General features: G+C 46.1%; 2 protein-coding genes across 3 annotated transcripts in view; one reads left to right on the top strand and one right to left on the bottom strand.

The window, feature by feature from the left end:
- wcy (WW domain-containing adapter protein with coiled-coil wacky) overlaps positions 1-21,098 on the top strand; it is a 156,660-nt gene that overhangs the window by 103,039 nt on the left and 32,523 nt on the right. The window lies entirely within an intron of this gene.
- On the bottom strand, positions 11,030-13,115 carry LOC144130947 (uncharacterized). The gene has a single exon (XM_077664435.1). It carries the CDS (start codon positions 12,510-12,512, stop codon positions 11,949-11,951), a length of 564 nt encoding a protein of 187 aa, XP_077520561.1. The 5' UTR covers positions 12,513-13,115; the 3' UTR covers positions 11,030-11,948.

The raw sequence follows: 21,098 nt of genomic DNA, 5'->3' as shown, positions 1-21,098 counted from the left end.
CAACTAGCCCGATCCGCTACTCTTATAGTCCTACCTGTGCTTTGGAAATTCTGGGAATATTGCTGTTGCTTTTAATGGGACATGGTTAACAAGAAGCGATTGATTCATCAAGCATCTGTTCTGTGTGGGAGCTGTTATGGGCTTGATTTTTTGGTACTGTCAAATTTCTGCTTAGAGTGGCCGCTCAGCCGCAAAGCAAAGGACGCTGAGTTCCAACAGTGGCAAGCTAGCTACAAATGCCAGCAAAACACCTCTAGCAAGCCTGGCCAAGTACGGGTGGAAGCTGCCAAGATTCCTTTTGGTTGGATGAAAAACATGGACTCCGATTCTAGACAATGTTGTGCAGTGATGGTGGTCAATCATTGAACAACCTCCAAGAAGAAAGGGCTGGAAGAGAATATGGGTGAGCCACGTTCATAAATGGATGGGTGCGGCCCTTCGAGACCTGCTGCTCATACATAAGCGCAGAGCCTAGGTGGCAAGGGAAAGCTGCACGGGGACCTCGTCACAAAGCTGTCAAATTACTATGACGAGGTGTAGACTGCTGTTCTTGCCACATACTACATTAGAACCCCTATAGTAAACGTGCTTGGACCAGCAAGAATCTTTACTACATCAATGTCTTCACTACCATATATACTCATGTAAGGGCCGCACTTTTTTCCGCTGTTTTGACTGGGTGCGGTTCTTACATGGGACTGGCATTGTTCGATAAAATTTTTCTCACTACAGCGGTGCCCCGATTATGCGTCCCTTTTTATGCTACAACATGCATTTTTATGACGAATTAGCGCAGTCCCGGGAAATCCCTCACATACATAGTGCATTGAAAGTGTGGATGATAGGGCATGCGCCTGGTGACCAGCGCGAATTAGCCGCGAAAAGTAAAACAGGTTGCTAGATCAGTTTACTGGAAAACATCATGTGATTCTAAGTTCAGAAGTCTGTGCAGCTCGGTATTGTGCAAAGGTTCTACAGTTTAGCAGGCTTCGTCAAAACTGAAATCTATTCTTTGTACAGCATGGAAACGTGTCAATCCACTGCCTACTTTCAGCATTTCAAGCTGCACCACATTGACACTAGCAAGCAATCTGTGTTGACACTGGAGCTCACCGTCAGCTCCTTCAGTAGTGTCGCCGATGGCCGGGTAGTTCGGACATGGGTTCTCTAAGCGTCCGCTGCTGTTCAGGAATCTGATGCCATACGGCCTCACTTTGTTAATGGCCGAGAATGTGGTTTGGGCTTGGTTGGGTATCATGGGAGCTCTTTGAATATATCCTAGGAACTGCATCAGGCTACCCTGGGGCAGCTCATATCTCGGAGACCCAACTCACCATTCATTGTGAACTTGTGCTGAGCGGCGTCCGTGGGATCGAAATGTTGCCCACAAGCATGTGCATTCATCGAATCAAAAGAGAAGCCACCATCTTCTTTTTGGTGAATGGCACATCTCCACTTCTCTCTCTGTTCGGCCTCAGACGGGAAATGAAGAAGGGGCATGTTTTCATCGTTGCTCCTGTAATTGAAACGGCAACCCGTCACTAAAAAAGGTGAAGGCATTGTTCACAGACAACACTCACTTGTTCACAAAAGCATACATATTCACATACTTCCACACTGCACCTGTTAATATACCAGAACAAGAAAACTACATATCACGAAATGTCGCCTCTTACGTAGTTAGGCGCCTTCCCGCTCTGCTTTGGGCAGCACACCAAGTTCTCCCATATAGTTATGGAGAAGTTTCATGCTGAAGGACACTGGCGTAACCTTGGCAATGGGGGGAATCTTTCACCTGCATTTGTTGTTGCAAGCAGTTTTTATCAGTCTGGGTTGGTAGAGCGACTCCTGCGTCATGGAGGGGCTAGTGTTCTTTTGACTACTTTGGGATAGATGAAGTTGCTATGATTTTCATCTTAAGATGAAAATCAGTCTTGGGAGCCCCATTGTGCTTGTAGCTGTGCAGAGTGCGTGCCAAGGGATGCTTGTGTTGCAACATCTGCTGGCCATCTGAGGTGCACCTGAGACATAAAAACTACAAATGGTTTGGTTTTTTTCCTGAAGATATTTGTGAAAAGAGCATTTATTACACAGTGCATGACCTTTTAAAGAGTGAGGGCAGGACACAAGCTCATGTGATCCGACTCAAATACAGCATTTCTTTTTCTTTCTTTCACTCTTTCCTTGTGACCGCCTTTTTTTTTTGCCATTCCTGCTTCCTCTGAGTGCCGTTGAGAGTGCCATGCTGCCATGTTTGCCTCAGTCAGGCAGGAAAATTCATTGGACAATGCTGCGTCATCTGCCAATTTTGCTGGCATTTATGGGCCTTTTTTTTTTTCTAGGGTATAGCCATGTTGTCAAAGTAGTGCTTTCTGTTGTTAGGCTTGATAGGAACCATCTAGCTAGTGTGGGTGACAAGCTGCAGGAGCCCCTAGGTGTGCTATACTAGCCACCTGTCGCTAATTTTGTACATTTATTGCTTCAGGTGTAGCTCTGTCATGAGAACAATTATTTCGGCCGTCACAGCTTGCAGTGTGCCTTCTCTGCATGGGCTGTGGCTAGCACATGAGCTACTCTACAGTGAAAATTCTTGGGCAAGTTTATTGCTCATGTCTTTTGTATTAGGTAAGGGACATGATCACAAATAAGGGTGGGAATTCCTGTTCTGTGCAGAATTGCAACAGTGGAGACTGTAGAGCCAGCCTTTCTTTGACAGTTTTTTTATTTGATGTATGCTGTACTGTGTGTAAGCACATCAGGCTTACTTCTATGAGAAGCCTTATTTGCCTGGCTTGTGATGCAGGTAACAGCTGTTAACTTTTTTTGCTCCAAAATGTGTGGACGAACATCTCTTGTCCAGAGTGTGTGAGCAGTACAGTGCATGGCAAAACAAGAAAAGCACCTGTAGCTGTTATGTTTTTTGGGACAATACTTGTGGTCAAGTGCAGCTGTACAACTTGCAAGCCATGGTGATATCAGCAGTCATGCCCTGTAGTAGGATGCAGTTTAAAGAAAAACAGCAGTTGGGAACAGTGGGCCATGGTCCGTGACGTCCTGTGTTGATTCGCTGACCAATCGCATCATTGCTTGCTACAACAAATGTCACTGCAGTGAAATATGTGCAATTCCTTGTGAGCAAACCATTTAAATGTAAAACTTCCTTCCAAAACAGAACTATTTTAGCAGCAGGGTTCCACTTCTGCGAAATTTTCACTAAGTAAAAACTTATTTTGTACTGTAAGAGACCTAAGACCTCTGTTTGTTTATTTTCATGCATCGAAAACTGCTTGCAGGATTTAATATCTTGTCTGAACTCATCAATAACGGCCATCAAATTTCGTTCAAATGGCTGGCGCCGTTCACATCCCCCCGAATCGGCACTTGGTAACCACATCACATGCCGCATGTAAGCGTGCACTCAAATCGTTGCAGCAAGTGTTGCGTGCCACGAACTCTAGTAGTCACAGTTAAAAGAACTCGTCCGAGTTGCATCTTTTTTCCCTAGTGCGTGAGTGGGAGCCTACGCCTCTTGTTTTGCCACAAAAAGTTCCAGTGGCAATATACAGTAGCTGCATCCTTTGGCAAGAGATCTTGCACCATTGTAGTGCTAGGCAAGCATATTGTGTACACATGAATTGCTGAACCCATTGATACATTATTCTTGCTCACAGCCCCTCTGAAGCAGCCACAACTTGTGTTGGTGGGGGTCCAATGTATTTATTCAGCTGCTTAATCACAAAAAAAAAAAACCTGTGAATGCTGCGCATTGTGCAGGAGCTGTGCACAAGCAAACACTGCAAACTTGTGCAGTTGCCACTGAAAGTTTTGTGGAAGATGTCATTGTGCCAATTCTTAATCTGCTTTTGTTGGCACATCAAGATTTGGAAAGGGCTATGTGCTACACTGGTGGTGGTTTGAAGTTGTGCTGGAGTTCTTTAGGAAAAATGCACTTGGGCAGTGACTTGGGATACAATGTGGATATCCGAAAGGATAGAAAAGGTAATGGTAGTTGCCAAATGAGCACCCGCCAAAAGCATTCTTTTTCGGATTGTTGTCAGAAAAGGTGTCAAAATGCAGGAGCAATGGGCAGTTGAGCATAATACTGAACCAGACTGTGCACACTGTGTGTGGGGTCATGAAAGCCACAGCAAGGCCACATATATAGTGCCACTAGCTCCCCCTTTTGCCAGTTGGGCATTCATTAGATGCTCTGTATTGGAAATGGCACTTTGTGTACTCTTCGCTTCTTTCTATTCTGTTGGAAGCTTCATGCACTGGAGATGCCATCTTGTTGCTGCATACACATTTGGTGGTGGTTGCCGTTCTGTGCGCTTCTTGCTTAGAGATTTGTAATGTGCTTGCTTGTGCTCTCTTCTATGCTGCTGTCATAGTGCATGGGAATTGTTAAATGCTTTGCTTTGTTAATTTTTCATGCTTTCATTCTTTGTGCGACTCTTTTTGCATATTGGGGAAAGAACATTGTTTGTAAAGAGCTACATGTGATTCAACCTTATTATAGTTTCTTTTTTTTCTCATATATTGGTCCACAAAAGGTGTTGCTGTTTGCATCTGTAACTGTAGAACAGGTTCATCATTGGCACTGTTTATGTTCTAAAATTCATGGCCAGGCCCATGGACATAAGCACCGTATTTACTTGAATGTAACGCGAGTTTTTTCCGACATTTTTTTCCCCTTAAAAGTATACCCTCGCGTTATAATCGAACACCGCACTTCGATTGGCCTAAAGCAGTGCCGCGGTGCAGCCATTTCAAGCAATCAGCTTGGTTTCGGTTTCCGCAGTTTTGCGATCTTATGCTGGCAACATGGGTACCACGGAAGCCAAATCCTCATCCATCCTAAGTCAAAGTGTTGTTCTCTGTCATTTTTTGTGTTCGTTGCGACCTCGTGCTCAGTTCGTCATTGTACCGTGTTCTTGTGGCGTCGCTCGCGGTGTATTGATTCAGTGTGCACGATGGCAATGCGTCGTGCTCAGTACGACGGTCGTTTTAAGAGAAAAGCGATCCTGTTAGCTGAAAAGTTCGGGAATTCTGCGGCAACTCGAAGACTTGACCTCAACGAGTCAACCATCTGCGGATGGCGGCTGCAGCGGGAGGGGCTTTTTAATTGTGCGCCCGACCACAAAGGATTTTGAGGGCCTCGCCACGGCCATCACGTCGAGCTGCAGAAAAAAGTGGCGGACTTAATTATCGAGCAGCACAACCGTCTCATGGGGGTCTGTGTCGAGCTGATCCGTTGGAAAGTTAGACATTGCTCGGGAGATGGGAAGTTCAGAGCATCTCGTGGGTGGGCCCAAACTATTCATGGAGAGAAATGGATTCTCTCTGCGGCGAACACATCGATGCGGCAGAAGTTACCTGGAGACTTCGATAGCTAATAGGACTCCGTTTCCAAGAACTCGGCCTCCTAACGCGAGGAAGATGAATAAACATGTTGGCCACGATGTCTATTAAAGGTACTTTGCTTTGAGTCCTTAAGCCTCGCGTTACATTCGTGGTTTTATTTTTTCCCGCTGGGCAGCATGTAAAGTCACCCCTCGTGTTACATTTGTGGTCGGGTTACATTTGAGTAAATACGGTATGAGCTCTGTTATGTGTGGTACCAACATAAGAGACAGAAGTGCAATTTCTTTGCTGCTCTTGGTTTTACCACTCTCGCCTTGCTTGAGCCTGCACTAAGGAACCTGCCTGACATGTGGCATTTGTTTGGTGCATATCTTATCGTGAGGAAGCTCAGCATTACAAATTGTTTTCATGAAAGGCTGACCTACGTGGCATGCTTTTACATGATACACACTTGTAGTTAACATTGCAGCAGAGCTTTTGGCACTGGTTGGAGTGCTTCTCAAAGGCTATCAGCAATTAAATTTTTCATCCTGTAAAAGCACTTTTTTTTTGTAATATTCTGTTAAGTGACAGTGCTAAAAACAAAAGTGAGATTTGTAACACAAGTTGGTGCATAAGGAATCTCTCACGAGAACCGCAATTTTTTAAAATTGAAACTGGTTTATAGTTTATGGGGTATAACACCCCAAAGTGACTCAGGCTATGAGGAATGTCATAGTGAAGGACTCCGGAAGTTTCAACCGTCCGGGGTTCTTAAATGTGCACTGACATTGCATGGTACACGTGCCTCTACAATTTCACCTCCATCGAAATTCGACTGCCGCAGCTGGGATTGAACCCGCATCTTTCAGGTCTGCAGCCGAGCACCACAACCACTGAGCCACCACGGTGGTAAAATTTAAACTAAAAAAAAAGTGCTGGAAATGGCGTCAAAATGGACTACTGAGGACTACTTGGGCGCCATAGATGTGGCATTTCGGCAGCTCGCTGCTGGCTTAGAAACTGCAGCGAGCAGGCACACGCTATAAGTGTATACTGTGGTGACATAAACGCTCATCATGTGAATTCACTGCACTGTGAACGAATGCCAACGAACAAGGACAACTTTTTTGTTCTGTTTAGAGCATCCGGTCGCTGCTGGCTTAGAAACTGCAGCGAGCAGGCACACGCTATAAGTGTATACTGTGGTGACATAAACGCTCATCATGTGAATTCACTGCACTGTGAACAAATGCCAACGAACAAGGACAACTTTTTTGTTCTGTTTAGAGCATCCGGTCGCTGCTGGCTTAGAAACTGCAGCGAGCAGGCACACGCTATAAGTGTATACTGTGGTGACATAAACGCTCATCATGTGAATTCACTGCACTGTGAACGAATGCCAACGAACAAGGACAACTTTTTTGTTCTGTTTAGAGCATCCGGTCGCTGCTGGCTTAGAAACTGCAGCGAGCAGGCACACGCTATAAGTGTATACTGTGGTGACAAACGCTCATCATGTGAATTCACTGCACTGTGAACGAATGCCAACGAACAAGGACAACTTTTTTTGTTCTGTTTAGAGCATCCGGTCGCTGCTGGCTTAGAAACTGCAGCGAGCAGGCACACGCTATAATTGTATACTGTGGTGACATAAACGCTCATCCTGTGAATTCACTGCACTGTGAACGAATGCCAACAAACAAGGACAACTTTTTTTGTTCTGTTTAGAGCATCCGGTCGCTGCTGGCTTAGAAACTGCAGCGAGCAGGCACACGCTATAAGTGTATACTGTGGTGACATAAACGCTCATCCTGTGAATTCACTGCACTGTGAACGAATGCCAACGAACAAGGACAACTTTTTTTGTTCTGTTTAGAGCATCCGGTCGCTGCTGGCTTAGAAACTGCAGCGAGCAGGCACATGCTATAATTGTATACTGTGGTGACATAAACGCTCATCATGTGAATTCACTGCACTGTGAACGAATGCCAACGAACAAGGACAACTTTTTTTGTTCTGTTTAGAGCATCCGGTCGCTGCTGGCTTAGAAACTGCAGCGAGCAGGCACACGCTATAAGTGTATACTGTGGTGACATAAACGCTCATCCTGTGAATTCACTGCACTGTGAACGAATGCCAACGAACAAGGACAACTTTTTTTGTTCTGTTTAGAGCATCCGGTCGCTGCTGGCTTAGAAACTGCAGCGAGCAGGCACACGCTATAATTGTATACTGTGGTGACATAAACGCTCATCATGTAAATTCACTGCACTGTGAACGAATGCCAACGAACAAGGACAACTTTTTTTGTTCTGTTTAGAGCATCCGGTAGCTGCTGGCTTAGAAACTGCAGCGAGCAGGCACACGCTATAAGTGTATACTGTGGTGACATAAACGCTCATCATGTGAATTCACTGCACTGTGAACGAATGCCAACGAACAAGGACAACTTTTTTTGTTCTGTTTAGAGCATCCGGTTTTGTTCTTTGGCTGCCGACGGGAGCCAAACACTGCTTATGCAGCTTTCCCACGGTAGGGCAGTGGTTAATGAAGCAGTTTGTCGTGCACTTCTTGAATTACTTGAGTTCACTCCAAATTTTTCAGAATTTGTTGTCTCTTTAACTTTAACCTCCCATTATGTAATCAAAGTTGGGTGGAGGCAAAATGCGAGAAATGCCTGTATGCTGCGAGATGTCAGTGCGTGGTAAAAAACCCCAGGTAGTCTAAATTAGTTTGGACTCTTCCACTACGGCGTCTTTCATACCTATGTGCTGCATCGGGACATTAATCATCGTAATACATACCAAAAAGAAAATTTGTACGCATTTTACAGACTTATGCAAGGGTCTCACTGGAGGGGTTGTAACTTATGCAGCACCGATATTATGCAACATGTTTTTGAAGCTTCTGAACACCTACATGCTGAAGATAATGTGGCGAAAATTTAAAAAATATTTCTTTTTAATCGGAAGTTTGTGTTTCTTTTGTTTTTAAGCTTGCGCGACTATATCTTGTATTCATAAACCATGTAAACATGACCTTCTTTAGTTCAATAGACATGCTTGTGTAGAACAGAGTGTACAATTATGGTAGCTCTGGCACACTCCTTTCAGTTTAGATACAGACCTTTAAAGTAGACAGAAAAAAGTTACTTGGGGCAATTTTGACAAATTTTAGAAGAGAGACTACATTCTTGAAACAAAAATAACAAAGCGCAGACTAAAGCATCCATAGTTTCACTCTCAAAGTGTTCAGGTACCAATTGTTATATTTTAATTTATCCAAAACCAAAGTTGGCCAAAACAGCAGAGTTCATAAGTGTCCACCTCTTCGTGGTCAAAACTTTTCTGTGCTTGCAAAAGTTTGGGGACAACACCAGTTGTAGCTCTCTTTATTCAAGTCATCATGCAATGACATATAAAATTATGATGAAATAAGTTTAAGGGGTCGACAGCCGCCCTTTGGATGATTCTGTGCACATACGCAGGACCACATGAAATACTAGCATATATGCTGTTAAACGAGAACTACGGAATGTGGTGAACCTTGCTGGCAAGCTGGCCATTAAATGATAATCGTCATCATGGGAACCATGCTTGCACATATTTTGCTGAGACTTTTTTCTAGCAGTGACTTAATACTGCGGAAGCTGGTGCCTACATCATCAGTGAGTAACGTGTGGTGGCGCCCACAAAGAATTTGTGTGTGACCAGTTTTAGGGCAGTTACCTTGTTGTGGCGCTGAATGTTCAGTCGCCCTCACATCAAGTTCACATTCATTTTGAATACCATAGGTTGGTTCTATTTCCTGCAAGAACAGCTTTGACCTTGATTGCAGTAGCATGAGCTACATTGAAAACCTTGGAGCAGTTTATAGAACCATCTCAAGCTGGTGCAGCCTGCTTCTTATTGCCTGGATTTGTACATTTACTATGCATGTGTTCTGCCACCTCTGCTGCCATTGTTGACTGTCATATAAGGCTATTGTTAAGGCTTGCTGTTGACACTGGCAGGTTCAGTTACTAAGCTCCAATGACCGATGTGATTGAAAAATGTGTTTCCATTGACTGAAAGGTAACATTATAAAAAAGTTCATGAAAGATATTCAAAGTTACGGTCGCTTATTGACTAACTGAAGTTGATCGCTGCTCTTGGCACTTGGGACATACCTATGAAAGGATGTTGGGGAGGCCACTGATACTTAGATACCTCATCATGCCTCAAAGTTAGCTGCTGCTTTGAATACCCGAGGTGTAATTTTGGCTATGAAACCATTACTGCATATAAAGCAAACAAGCATTCCACTGACAGTATGATCCATTAATAAGCTGCAGGCTTATGTAGCCTTTAAAAAACATAGAGAATTTGAAAAAAATTTTGAAATTGCCTTTAGCAGGTCTATAATTGACTTTGGATGAACATAATCGCTGTAAGGTGAGATAGCGGGCAGCACTATGCTCTGTTTCGTACACCAGGCGCAATGCTATGAAAGGTACAGGAGAACTCTGCATGAAAAAATAGAGGCATGCTACTCTGCACTTGTTTGTTGGCCGAGTGGTGCAAGACACAACTCTGGAGAAATGGGGGTTCATAGGTTTTAATCTGCCTCAAGACAAATGTTTTTAGGGCTTTGTTTTTCTTTTATGGCATTTTTCAATTCAAAACCTCATTTTATTCAAACTTTGCCTATGTGCAGTGACGTGATTGCTGTGCCAATTGCGCCAAAAGGCAAAGCTTGCTAGACTTCCTCTTTGGTTATAGGCCTGTCCAGATCGGAATTTTCTTGCCCCCTTTAGCACTCCATGTAGGCTGCTGGATCGCCATCCCCGAAGAACTTGTGCCTTACTTTTTCTATGAGCTCATACTCTGGGCCCGGAAACTGGTGAACCAGCCTCTGTATGGCCTTGTTGTTCTCCAACTTGGTTTAAGTCGGATCCAGGAGTGCGTTGAGTATGCTCCACATTCGGGCAGTACTCAGGGTTCCGCTCAAGGAATTGCTAAATTGCTCTCGCCAATTGTTCCACATACTCTTCTGTCTTTTGCGTAATTTCCGCAATCCTCAGCTCTAGCTTCCTATTAAACTTCTGTCTCCTCCACCTTTTGGTCAGGCTCTGTCTTGCCTCCCTTAGCCTAAGCAGTCTTGAGTCTACCTCAGGTGTTTGTTCTGTGCGGTCAACCTCCTTGGTGTACTTGCTTTGCCTTTCCTTCAGCATGTTCCCCCATTCCTCGATTGACAGTATCCCGCTCAGCGGATGTCCATCGCATGCTTCTCTAAAGGCATCCCAATCCGTTATTTTTGCTGTACCTATGCGACGCTTTACGTGATCCATTCCGATTTGCTTGATTATGTAATGATCACTACTCAGGCTTTCCAGCATTTTTTCCAAGACCGCCTGTCTCACTCCTCTGGTGAGGTCGGGGCTGGTGTCCTCCTGGATGCTGCTCCCCACCCTGGTGGGGACCTCTGGGTTCGTTAGGAGTTGGCAGTCTATGTTGTCCGCCGCCTCCTTGACTCTCGTACCCTTGGCATTGAAGTCGCCGATGATTACGAGCACATTGTTTTTAGTCAATCTGCTCATACTGTGGAAGGGTTCCGCGTTCCAAGACCGCCTGTCTCACTCCTCTGGTGAGGTCGGGGCTGGTGTCCTCCTGGATGCTGCTCCCCACCCTGGTGGGGACCTCTGGGTTCGTTAGGAGTTGGCAGTCTATGTTGTCCGCCGCCTCCTTGACTCTCGTACCCTTGGCATTGAAGTCGCCGATGATTACGAGCACATTGTTTTTAGTCAATCTGCTCATACTGTGGAAGGGTTCCGCGAACTTTCCCTTCTTCTGCTTTGGAGGATTGTATACGTTTACAATAAAAGTACTTCCCCCGTTCGTCTTCTTTTTCGGTATAATTTCAGTAATCTCATGATCTATGTCTGTGTCAGCAATCTTGTCATGTGCTATGGCGGCAAGGGTTTTGCTGATTAGAATGGCTGTCCGACCATTCTCCTCGTTTTCTTGACATGTATACCCCTGTAATTTTGGCGTAAAGCCCCAGGTCTCTTGCAGAGCAATGACGTCGGATGGAATTAACTGCTTGTTGATGTACTGTTGTAATTGTCCCTGTCTTCTTCGGTACCCTCTGCAATTCCACTGCCAGATTTCAAACTTTTCGTTTTCGCCTCTTCTTTTATTTCTTCCTTTATTGGGACTGGCCATGATTAGTTCTCTGAATGCGTTCCTATGTTGGACGTCGCTGGTCAAATTTGTCTTTGACCCCTTGTGTTCTTTCTTGTTTACGCATGTTGTGTATTTCTGTGTTTTGCATCTCTATTCGTTGCTCTGCTATGTTGAATTTGTTTAATCTCTGTCATGAACTTGACAAAGTATTCGGGTGCTTGTGATGCCTGGTCTTGTGGCTGTGATGCCGTGTAAGGGGCTCCCGATTGGAGGTTCCTGGCTGCTCTCGTCAGCTCTTCAATCTTTTTATCCTGCTCCTCTACCTTCTGTCTGAGGGCCTTATTTTCTTTTTCCGAGTCTTGCGTGTACTGATGTTGTTATCTCGACTATTGTTAGCCGAGTGTGGAACAAGCGATTTGGGAGGGCCTGCATCCCAGCTCACCCTGCCGTTGTTATTGTTGTTGTGGGGTTCTGCTTCTTCTGTTGCTGCTGCTGCTGCAGCTGTTGTTTGCCTCCCTTGGTGCCTTGGGACGACGGGGAATCGTTGGTCCGTGACTGGTTCTGCGAACGGCTCCACGAACTCCCCCTTTGCTCCTGGCTATGCTCGCCCTTTGAGCTGAGCCATCTCTTCCGCTGCTGCTGCCCGCTCCGGCTCTTTTGGCGGCTTTGCTGTCCGCCATAGGCCGACCCGCGAAGCTCCTTGAACTGCTTCAGGCACTCCTTGCAGTCCCTGGATCCGGCGGCATGGTCGCCTCTGCATACCAGGCACTTTGGCTGACGTTGATGTCCTTCCGGCGTGTTCTGTGCTCCGCACTGCCTGCAGGCCCTGGCATCCAGCGTCGGACATACGTCGGATCTGTGGCCTTGCTGTCCGCAGTTGTAGCACACTTGCCTCGTCGGTCGGTATGGGTGGCATTTGTATTTGCCTCCCCACCAGTTGACCATATTGGGAATGAAGGGTCCGTCGAAGGTTATGAGGGCTGTCTTCGACTTCCCCAGCATTCTGGCCCCCAGTCTGGTTACACGCTGGGTACACAGTGTCAGGTTTTCCACCAATTCTTCTTCCGTGGTCCCAGTGTCTATCCCGTGGATCACGGCACGCTTGCAATCTTTAGGTGTCGCTACGTAGGTGTTGACTTAAAAGGAGCGTCCTCCGAAACTCAAGCTGGTGATTCCCCGAATTAACTTCGCAGTCTCGTCGCTTGGTGTGCTCGCTATTATGGTGTTGGAGCCCAGTCGCAATCTGACGATAAAGTCCTTACCGCCTCTAATCTTGTTTCCGCAGGCCGCACCGATGGCTTTTGCTACATCGGCTCCTTGCAGTGCCTTCACCGGCAATCCATCCTTCGGTCTAATAATAATCTTCGCGTCGTTCCTCGGGAGCGGCGGCGCCCTTTTCCTAGGCCGCTGCATTGCACTCCCGCCGTTTGAATTTGGCGCGCGCACGCCGGCAACTGCGTCGCTCATTGTGATGTCACTTGCCGGCGCCATCTTTCCATTGTGTGCCCCTGCCTTGGCAGTGCCTCCTCTGTACTTTCTGTGCCTGGGCGAACGCTCTCCTCGGGCTGTCGGGCACTGGCTCCGCCTCCGCTTGCGGCACTGTGAGTAGAATACGTCGGGCGTGTCTGGTGCCGCCGCTCTCCTCGAGAATACGAGAAGTTGGGCTGGCGCTGGATCGGCCGCGCACAGTACGATTCTTGCTTTCGTGTTTAATTGCATTCATGCTTTCCTGAGGCTTTTTCAAGTGCGTATTCCGCATGCAATCTGTCCCTATGTATTTAGAAGCACTAAAAAGAAAAAGATGTGGGCATACCCGTGAACTTCTCACAGATGAAACGTATCAAGCGAATCTGATCACTACGTATTCCACAGTGGTGTGTGTCAAATATCTGCTGACAGAAGAGAAGTCCTTTTCCTTCCCAACCCGAAAATTCAACAGCGATCCAATTGAATCCCTGTTTGCTAGTTTCCGAATGTCATCCGGGTGTAACAACATGTTGTATGTTCGGGCTGCACTGTAAGGTCTCTGAACAGTACTGAAGACCATGATAGCTGTGTCTAATTCAGCATCCAATATTGCCCACAAAGAATGCGCTTCGATGTCAAGGCTCATACCCGCTGATCTCCTTTCTTCTGCGCAACCAACTTCTACTTCAGCTCCAAAGCCTCCCCTGACGTCGATTGTGCAAGCAGCACCGAGGCTGTTCAGAGAAAGATTGGTGCTTCAGAGGCTTACTACCACGAAGTAGAATGATCGTGCGGGCTAGTTCGTTCATTGCAGGAAGAAGGTTAGTACTCCGCGAATGAGACACGACATGAGAACAGGAACAAAAAGAACAACACTGCGCCTTTTTTCTTACTACCACAATTTTGCCACAGCACCTGCCATCGCTTCAGAACTCGGCTACCACTTATGTAGGCGGTTACATTGCACGAGTTGTCGTCGAGCATATGGATTGCAAGAACTGCCTTACTTAGTGTACGGAGCCGGTTAGCAACCAGCCACTCCTTCAGTTCAACCACAGCCAAGACCTGGATGGGCTGCTCTACCCTTCAGATCAGCTTCTCTTCGTTCTCGACACAATAAGAGCTTTTGCTGACCACGCCCTGCAGGAAAATCAGACCTTGCAAAAGCCTCTCACTACATTAGTAGAGCACGCTGTCCCAGCTCTTTGTGCCTCAGAGTTGCTCAGTGCAAGAGCGATGGCAGCAACGAGCACAGGCTTAATTAAGCTCATGAACCGGTTCGTTTCCTGAGGGCGCACCTCTGCAACTACGCATTCAATGTTACTGACAAGCATGACGTAGTTAACATTTTGCAAGAAAGCCCCTTTCGCGAAAGTACGCGAAACTGTGAGAGTGGCATACGCTTTACTGCCATGTGGGGGTTGGACTCCATAATAAATGCTTTTTTTTTTTCGAGTTGGAGTAAGTTTTGAGTCACAGCGCACCGATTTTGAACACATGAACCTCTGTATCTTTTTTTTATTCGACAAGTGTGTCATGAGGCATAAGTTGAAAAAAGGGGAAGGAATGCAGGAGATAGAAAGTTAAAAGAAGGAGTGAAGACCCGTTGCGCTGAGGTAGCCCACGCAGTGCTATCTCCAGGCAGATGGTGCAGCGCCTCACGTTACATAACTGATGGCATTGATAGCAGGGCGCATTTTTCGCGCGTACCGCTCAAGTTTAGCGTCAACACTGCGACTCGAGAAACAGTGCTGCAGGAAGTGCGCAGCCGATCAAAATGAAACTACATTGTACAGCTCCACATTTTCTGGTGCCAGCTGTGGCTTCGGTGGTGACAGTGGTAACTCTCAAAAACTTTATGAAGGAAACGCGGGATCAGGTATCGCTTTGGAAGCAGTCTAACAGCTTAACTTGTTACTTAGCACATGCCCTTCCGGCTTGCGTCGTCTGTTACATGAGTAAACAGCACGCAAGAGCTTTTTCAGTTCCCAAGCTTTCAGTATTAGCTGCTGCCAAACACCGTTTTCAAATAACGACCCTCAGACAAGCGAACTCAAAGGTGACAGAACAATTTTTCATAAACACGCAAGAGCTTTTTCAGTTCCCAAGCTTTCAGTATTAGCTGCTGCCAAACACTTCTTTCAAATAACGACCCTCAGACAAGCGAACTCAAAGGTGACAGAACAATTTTTCATAAATTGACCATTTGCGGAAAAGTTTCTGTGCATGCATGGTTGGATGGATGGATAGGGCTGAACCCTTTAAATCGGGCAGTGGCTCAAGCCACCTAGCCATGACTTATGAAATTTTACTTTTGTCTTGATTTTAGCCACCAATCAGATAACCTTCGCTTGGCTACTTCTACCCGTTTAAAATCTACTTTCCCTTCACTGTCATTAAACCCCATTGCCTTGGATAAATCAGCCCCGCTGCTTTCCACTGTAAGGTGAAGCCCTTTACAGAAAAGTATCAAGTGTTCAGCCGTTTCCTCCTCCTCTCCGCACGCAGCGCACAACGTGTCTATCTCGTGTCTATGTCTTAGTCCGCAAAACTCCCGTCCTGGCCTCAAACAACAAAGAGCTTCCCCTACAGTTATCATAGATATTTTCTTTGGCAATTTGCTGCTTAAAAATCCGGTATGTTCCCAGTGCTGATTTCATCAGCATCCCTGTTCTACAGAGCTCTCTCTGTTCCTTTAACCTTTTTCTTAACCGATAATTGCTGATTTGCCCCCTTACTGCTGTCCAGATATTTGCTTGTCAATTTTCTAGTTCGTTTTCTCCATTTCGTGTCAACATTCCTTATATACAGGTATCTGAAAACTTTCCCACCCCACTGCTTTTCTCCCATTTTTCTCAATCGCTCCTCAAATGCTATCTTACTGCTAGCTTCTCTGCTCTCGAACGACGCCCATCCCATATAACCTTGTACCCCCTGATTTGGTGTATTGCCATGTGCTCCCAAAGCTAGCCTCCGTACGCCACATTGTTTAATTTCTAACCTTGCTTGAACATCTGGTCTCATGCACAGGACCAACTACCGAAAGTCAGGCTAGGAACCATCACCCCTTTCCAGATCCCTCTTACCACTTCATACCTATTGTAATTCCACAGTGCCCTATTTTTCATGACGGCTGCATTCCTACTAGCTTTATTTATTACATATTTTTCATGCTCTGTCAGATACTTGGCACCGTTATTTATCCACACCCTAAGATACTTGTACTCATCCACTACTTCTAGCGTGAACTCCTGTATTCTATGCTTGCCGCCCTCATCATTAAATATCATGACTGCAGATTTTTCCTTACTAAACTTGAAACCTAATCTATCCCCCTCTGTACCACATATGTCTATCAACTTCTGTAAATCTTTTTTGTTGTCAGCCATTAGCACTATATCATCGGCGTATATTAGTCCCGGTAATGACTGTTTAATCTATTCTCCTTGATTGAAAAAAGAAAGTTTGAAAGTTTGAAGCCTAGTCCACTCCTCTCTAGATGGGTCTCCAACCCTTGCAGGTACAACATGAACAACAAAGGAGACAGAGGACATCCTTGCCTAAGCCCCCGCTGTATCTCTACAGGCTCTGATACATTTTTTTTTCCCCCATTTTATAAGCACTGTGTTGCCTTTGTATATATCTTTTAAAAGGTTAATTTCTCCATCTCCCACATCCAATGTGCCCAGTATGTGTTACAGATACTCTTGAATAACGTTGTCATAGGCTCCCCTAATATCCAGAAATGCTAGCCATAAGGGCCTATGTTCCTTTTCCGCAATTTCTATACACTGTGTCAATGAAAATAGATTATCCTCCAACCTCCTTTGTTTGTGGAACCCATTCTGTAGTTCCCCTAACACCCCCTCGTTCTCCACCCAAGCCTGCAATCTGTCCTTTATAACCTGCATCACCACCCTGTAAACCACAGATGCCACTGTTATGGGACGGTAGTTACGTCAGCTTTATCCCCCTTTCCCTTATATATTATGTTCATTCTACTTAATCGCCATTCATCGGGGACTTTCCCATCCACTATCATTTTATTCACTACCTGTATTATGTTTGCTTGGATTTTTGTCCTAGCTTCTTTATTAACATAATAGGAATACCATCTGGTCCTGTTGATGTGCCACTAGGAACCTTCTTCTCTGCCCTTTCCCACTCTCTTTGCTCAAGTGAAGCTCTTGCAGTAACTGGTCTATCCTCCTTCGATAAATTATGTGCAACATTTCTTTCTTTAAATTTTTCTGCCATCCTTGTTCATATGTGTTTTATCGCTTCATCCCCTTCTAGTCGAGTACCCTGATCTGTAACAATAAACATTTGCTCTAGCCTAGTCTTATTACTCATTGCATTTAGACATTTCCAGAATTTTTGAGCTGCTTTTCTATCCTTTTCATTTACTTTTGACATCCATTGGGCACCCTTTCTTCTAATTTTCTCATTAATCAAATAGGATGCTTCCCTTCTACACTTTCTGAAGGTATCCCATTTTCTGTCTACTTTAACTTCTGGTTCCCCCCTCTTGTAATATCTGTGTTCCCTGGACGCTTCCTGACGTTTCTCTATTGCCCTCTTGACCTCCTCATCCCACCAACACTTGGGTTTGCGTCTCTTCCCTTTTAGTTTTATTCGCACCTTAGCTAGCTCTAGCTCCAGTAATCGAGTTGGTATAACTGCATTCTGTTTCACTATCCTCAAAAGTTACTTTCTCGATTTGTTTGGCTGCTGCTTCCAGTTGCTTTTCTGACTAAAAATTACCCTCTGATTGTTCATCTTGCTTCAGTCCTATATTGGTTTCTCTTCTGAAACTCAACTTGATACGCTTGGGGTCACTACCTAAACTTCTGGAACCATGTTCATCTATACTCATTGCCCCTAATCTATTATTATACATCCTCTGTGACATTAGTGCAGAATCTATCGTCAGTGCAGACTCCCTGCCTCGCATGTTATGAGCTCTTCACACTTCTCGGTACTGTTGCATACAACTAAATCATGCCTGTCACACATGTCCTGCGGCATGCTTCCTGTCGAATCTGTGTACCCATCCAGGTCTTCTACATGTGTGTTCATGTCGCCTAATATAATTATTTCATCCTGTCCTCCTAGCTTATCAATGTCGCTTGCAATACATTCTAACATTTTCCTGTTTTCCTCTTTGGCATTAGATCCTGTCCACAGGTATACAAAGCCAAGGTGAAGGCGCAGCCAGCACCCTCTGTAGGCGATTTGGTTTTGGTTGGAAAACATGAGCCGGCCGTGCATTCCTGTGCTGTGGTGCGGCAACATATGTAAGCTGTAACCGCCACGCGTTTCTAACTAACCATGCATTTTGCAACAGCGAGACTTGAACGTAATAAAAGCCGCGACGAGATACTAGGCGCAAAAGATGAAGGCCAGTAATGCGCTCGTCCAGCACGTTTCGAAACGCGTGTTCCTGCTATATTTAGCACTTGCTGCCAAGTGCACACAGCTCAGTCTTTCTAAAGAGTTTTGCCATCGACGCACATGCGTATTCGGTGTGAACCGAATGATATATATTAGTATTAACATTCAGCATACATACTGGACTGGCAAGCTGTGCTATCTGAACAGCGGAAGCATGGCACAGTGCAGCCTCGCGTATATCCGGGCACTCTCAACGGTCCTGTGGCCTGTTGACACGCAAAGCAACGCTCTGCCGTATCAACACGAGACGTGATTGAGTTAGTACAAGGGGTCGTTTACTGATCAGTTAGGTGTGGCCTGCGGGAAAAGGTGCTGTATAAACTCCTGCCGTGGGAAACGCAAACATAAACGTCTGTGCGCATTAGGAAAGTGCATACCTTATACTGGTGCACTCGCCAGCGCTTAGGCGCGCATTCATGCACATTATCATTTGATCGTTTGGCAGTCCGTTGAGTATAGCAGAGTGCAGGTATTGCCACACATGGTCGTTTTTCAGGCTACAACGCAAAAACTGTTCGCTCCACCCCGTTTCTAAAAATGGAAATGGGGTGTTCTCTTTCGTTAGCAAATGCTTGTTTCCGGCAAAGAAACAACACTAAAACAACAAAACAAGCTCACGTGAACTGCTTAACTCTGCCTTGCACATGCTCGCTCGAGAACGCCTTTCCAACCAAAAGTGCAGGCGGAGCTTTCCCGTTTGCACGACAGGTGGCGCTCGCTTTTTCCGCAAATTGTTAGTCCACAGTTTTGCGGACTAAGACATATAGAGTCAGGTACCACGAGATAGACACGTTGTGCATTGCGTGCGGAGAGGAGGAAACGGCTGAACCGATACTTTTCTGTAAAGGGCTTCACCCTACAGTGGAATGTAGCGGGACTGATTTATCCAAGGTGGTGGCTTGAGCCACTGCCCGATTTAAAGGGTTCAGCCGTATCCATCCATCCATCTAAGCTCAATTTGATTCAATCAGGTGCGAGCTGTCATAGCGCAGCAGACGACACATGAGCGCATTGCACAGCAATAGCCTCAAATGACACGACTGAAACGGGCCGGTTACCCTTAGCGACAAGAGCTTCTAAGCTCCCTTTTAAAAAAGTTTTGAATGTACTTGAAACAACATGAACACAGTCGAAAATTCAATGACAGAACAGCTGCGTTTCTATGAGCGACGGTGATGCGACGGCCGGTGGCGGCGCGTGGCGGCGAAAGGCCGTACTAGCCCCGACGGCCGGCCCCCATTGTTCGCCTCTCCTTCTCCCAGGCACAAAGTATAGAGGAGGCGCTGGCCTGGGGCTCTCCATTCTTCAAAATGGCGGCGTTCTGTGAACCGCGTTTTCGAGCCTTAATTTGGCGCTTGGTCAGGAAGAGAGTCCAATCGTACTCACTCTTCGGATGATTTGTTGGGTCCGCTGCTTCGTGAAGCATAAAGGTGCCTTCGTAGACCTCGGTGTCCGCGGCCTCTAGGTCGGAGGTGGCCTCGAGGTGGTCGGCTTCCATTTCTTGAGCTTCGAGCAGATTTTGGGCAATTCCGCTCAGTGATGATTCGAAATTCGGCAAACTCGTGTGGCGGAGACCGATTCTAGGCTGCGTTGATGCCATGGTGTCGGTCTTGCTGCCCGCAAGCGCCGTCAAAGCGCTAGTCCTAACGTTAAGCCTAGCGCTTGTGGTTCGCTCGGCCACGTGGGAGACCTCAAAAGTCCGATAAAAACTCAAAAAATGGGCCTACCGTTTTGAAACCGGTATCCAGTTGGTTAGAATCGTAAGCGGTATCAGATACAACCAGCGGTTGATGACCCGATGAGGGATAGCGGTCCGAGTTGGTCGAAAAATGCGGAGCCTATGCGACGCACGTCCGCACTCCTGCGCAGCCACGACGGAACTGACCATGGCGGAAACTGACGGGAAAGCTTCTGCGCATGCGCGGTGAATGCGCAGCCAGCGCCCTCTGTAGTAGTAATTTGTTTTGGGGAGAGGAAATGGCGCAGTATCTGTCTCGTATATCTTTGGATACCTGAACCGCGCCTTAAGGGAAAAGATAGGGGGAGTGAATCCAGCTCCCTCTGTAGTAATAATTGGTTTTTGGGGAAAGGAAATGGCGCAGTATCTGTCTCGTATATCGTTGGACACCTGAACCGCGCCGTAAGGGAAGCGATAAAGGATGGATGGATACGGCTGAACCCTTTAAATCGGGCGGTTGCTCAAACTTTAAATCGGGCGGTGGCTCAAGCCACCTAGTGGTGAAGGCGCAGCCAGCGCCCTCTGTAGTAATAATTGGTTTTTGGGGAAAGGAAATGGCGCAGTATCTGTCTCGTATATCGTTGGATACCTGAACCGCGCCGTAAGGGAAAAGATAAAGGAGGGAGTGAAGCCAGCGCCCTTTGTAGTAATAATTTGTTTTGGGGGAAAGGAAATGGCGCAGTATCTGTCTAGTATATCGTTGGACACCTGAACCGCGCTGTAAGGGAGGCGATAAAGGATGGATGGATGGATACGGCTGAACCCTTTAAATCGGGCGGTGGCTCTAGCCGCCTAGCGGTAAAGGCGCAGCCACCGTCCTCTGTATTAATAATAATAAGGAGGGAGGGGTAATAATAATAAAGGAGGGAGTGAAGCCAGCGCCCTCCGTAGTAAAATAATAATTGGTTTTGGGGGAAATGAAATGGCGC

Source organism: Amblyomma americanum, chromosome 1 (genome assembly GCF_052857255.1).
Source record: "Amblyomma americanum isolate KBUSLIRL-KWMA chromosome 1, ASM5285725v1, whole genome shotgun sequence".
NCBI lineage: Eukaryota > Metazoa > Arthropoda > Arachnida > Ixodida > Ixodidae > Amblyomma > Amblyomma americanum.
This window is presented reverse-complemented; position numbering and strand designations above follow the sequence as displayed.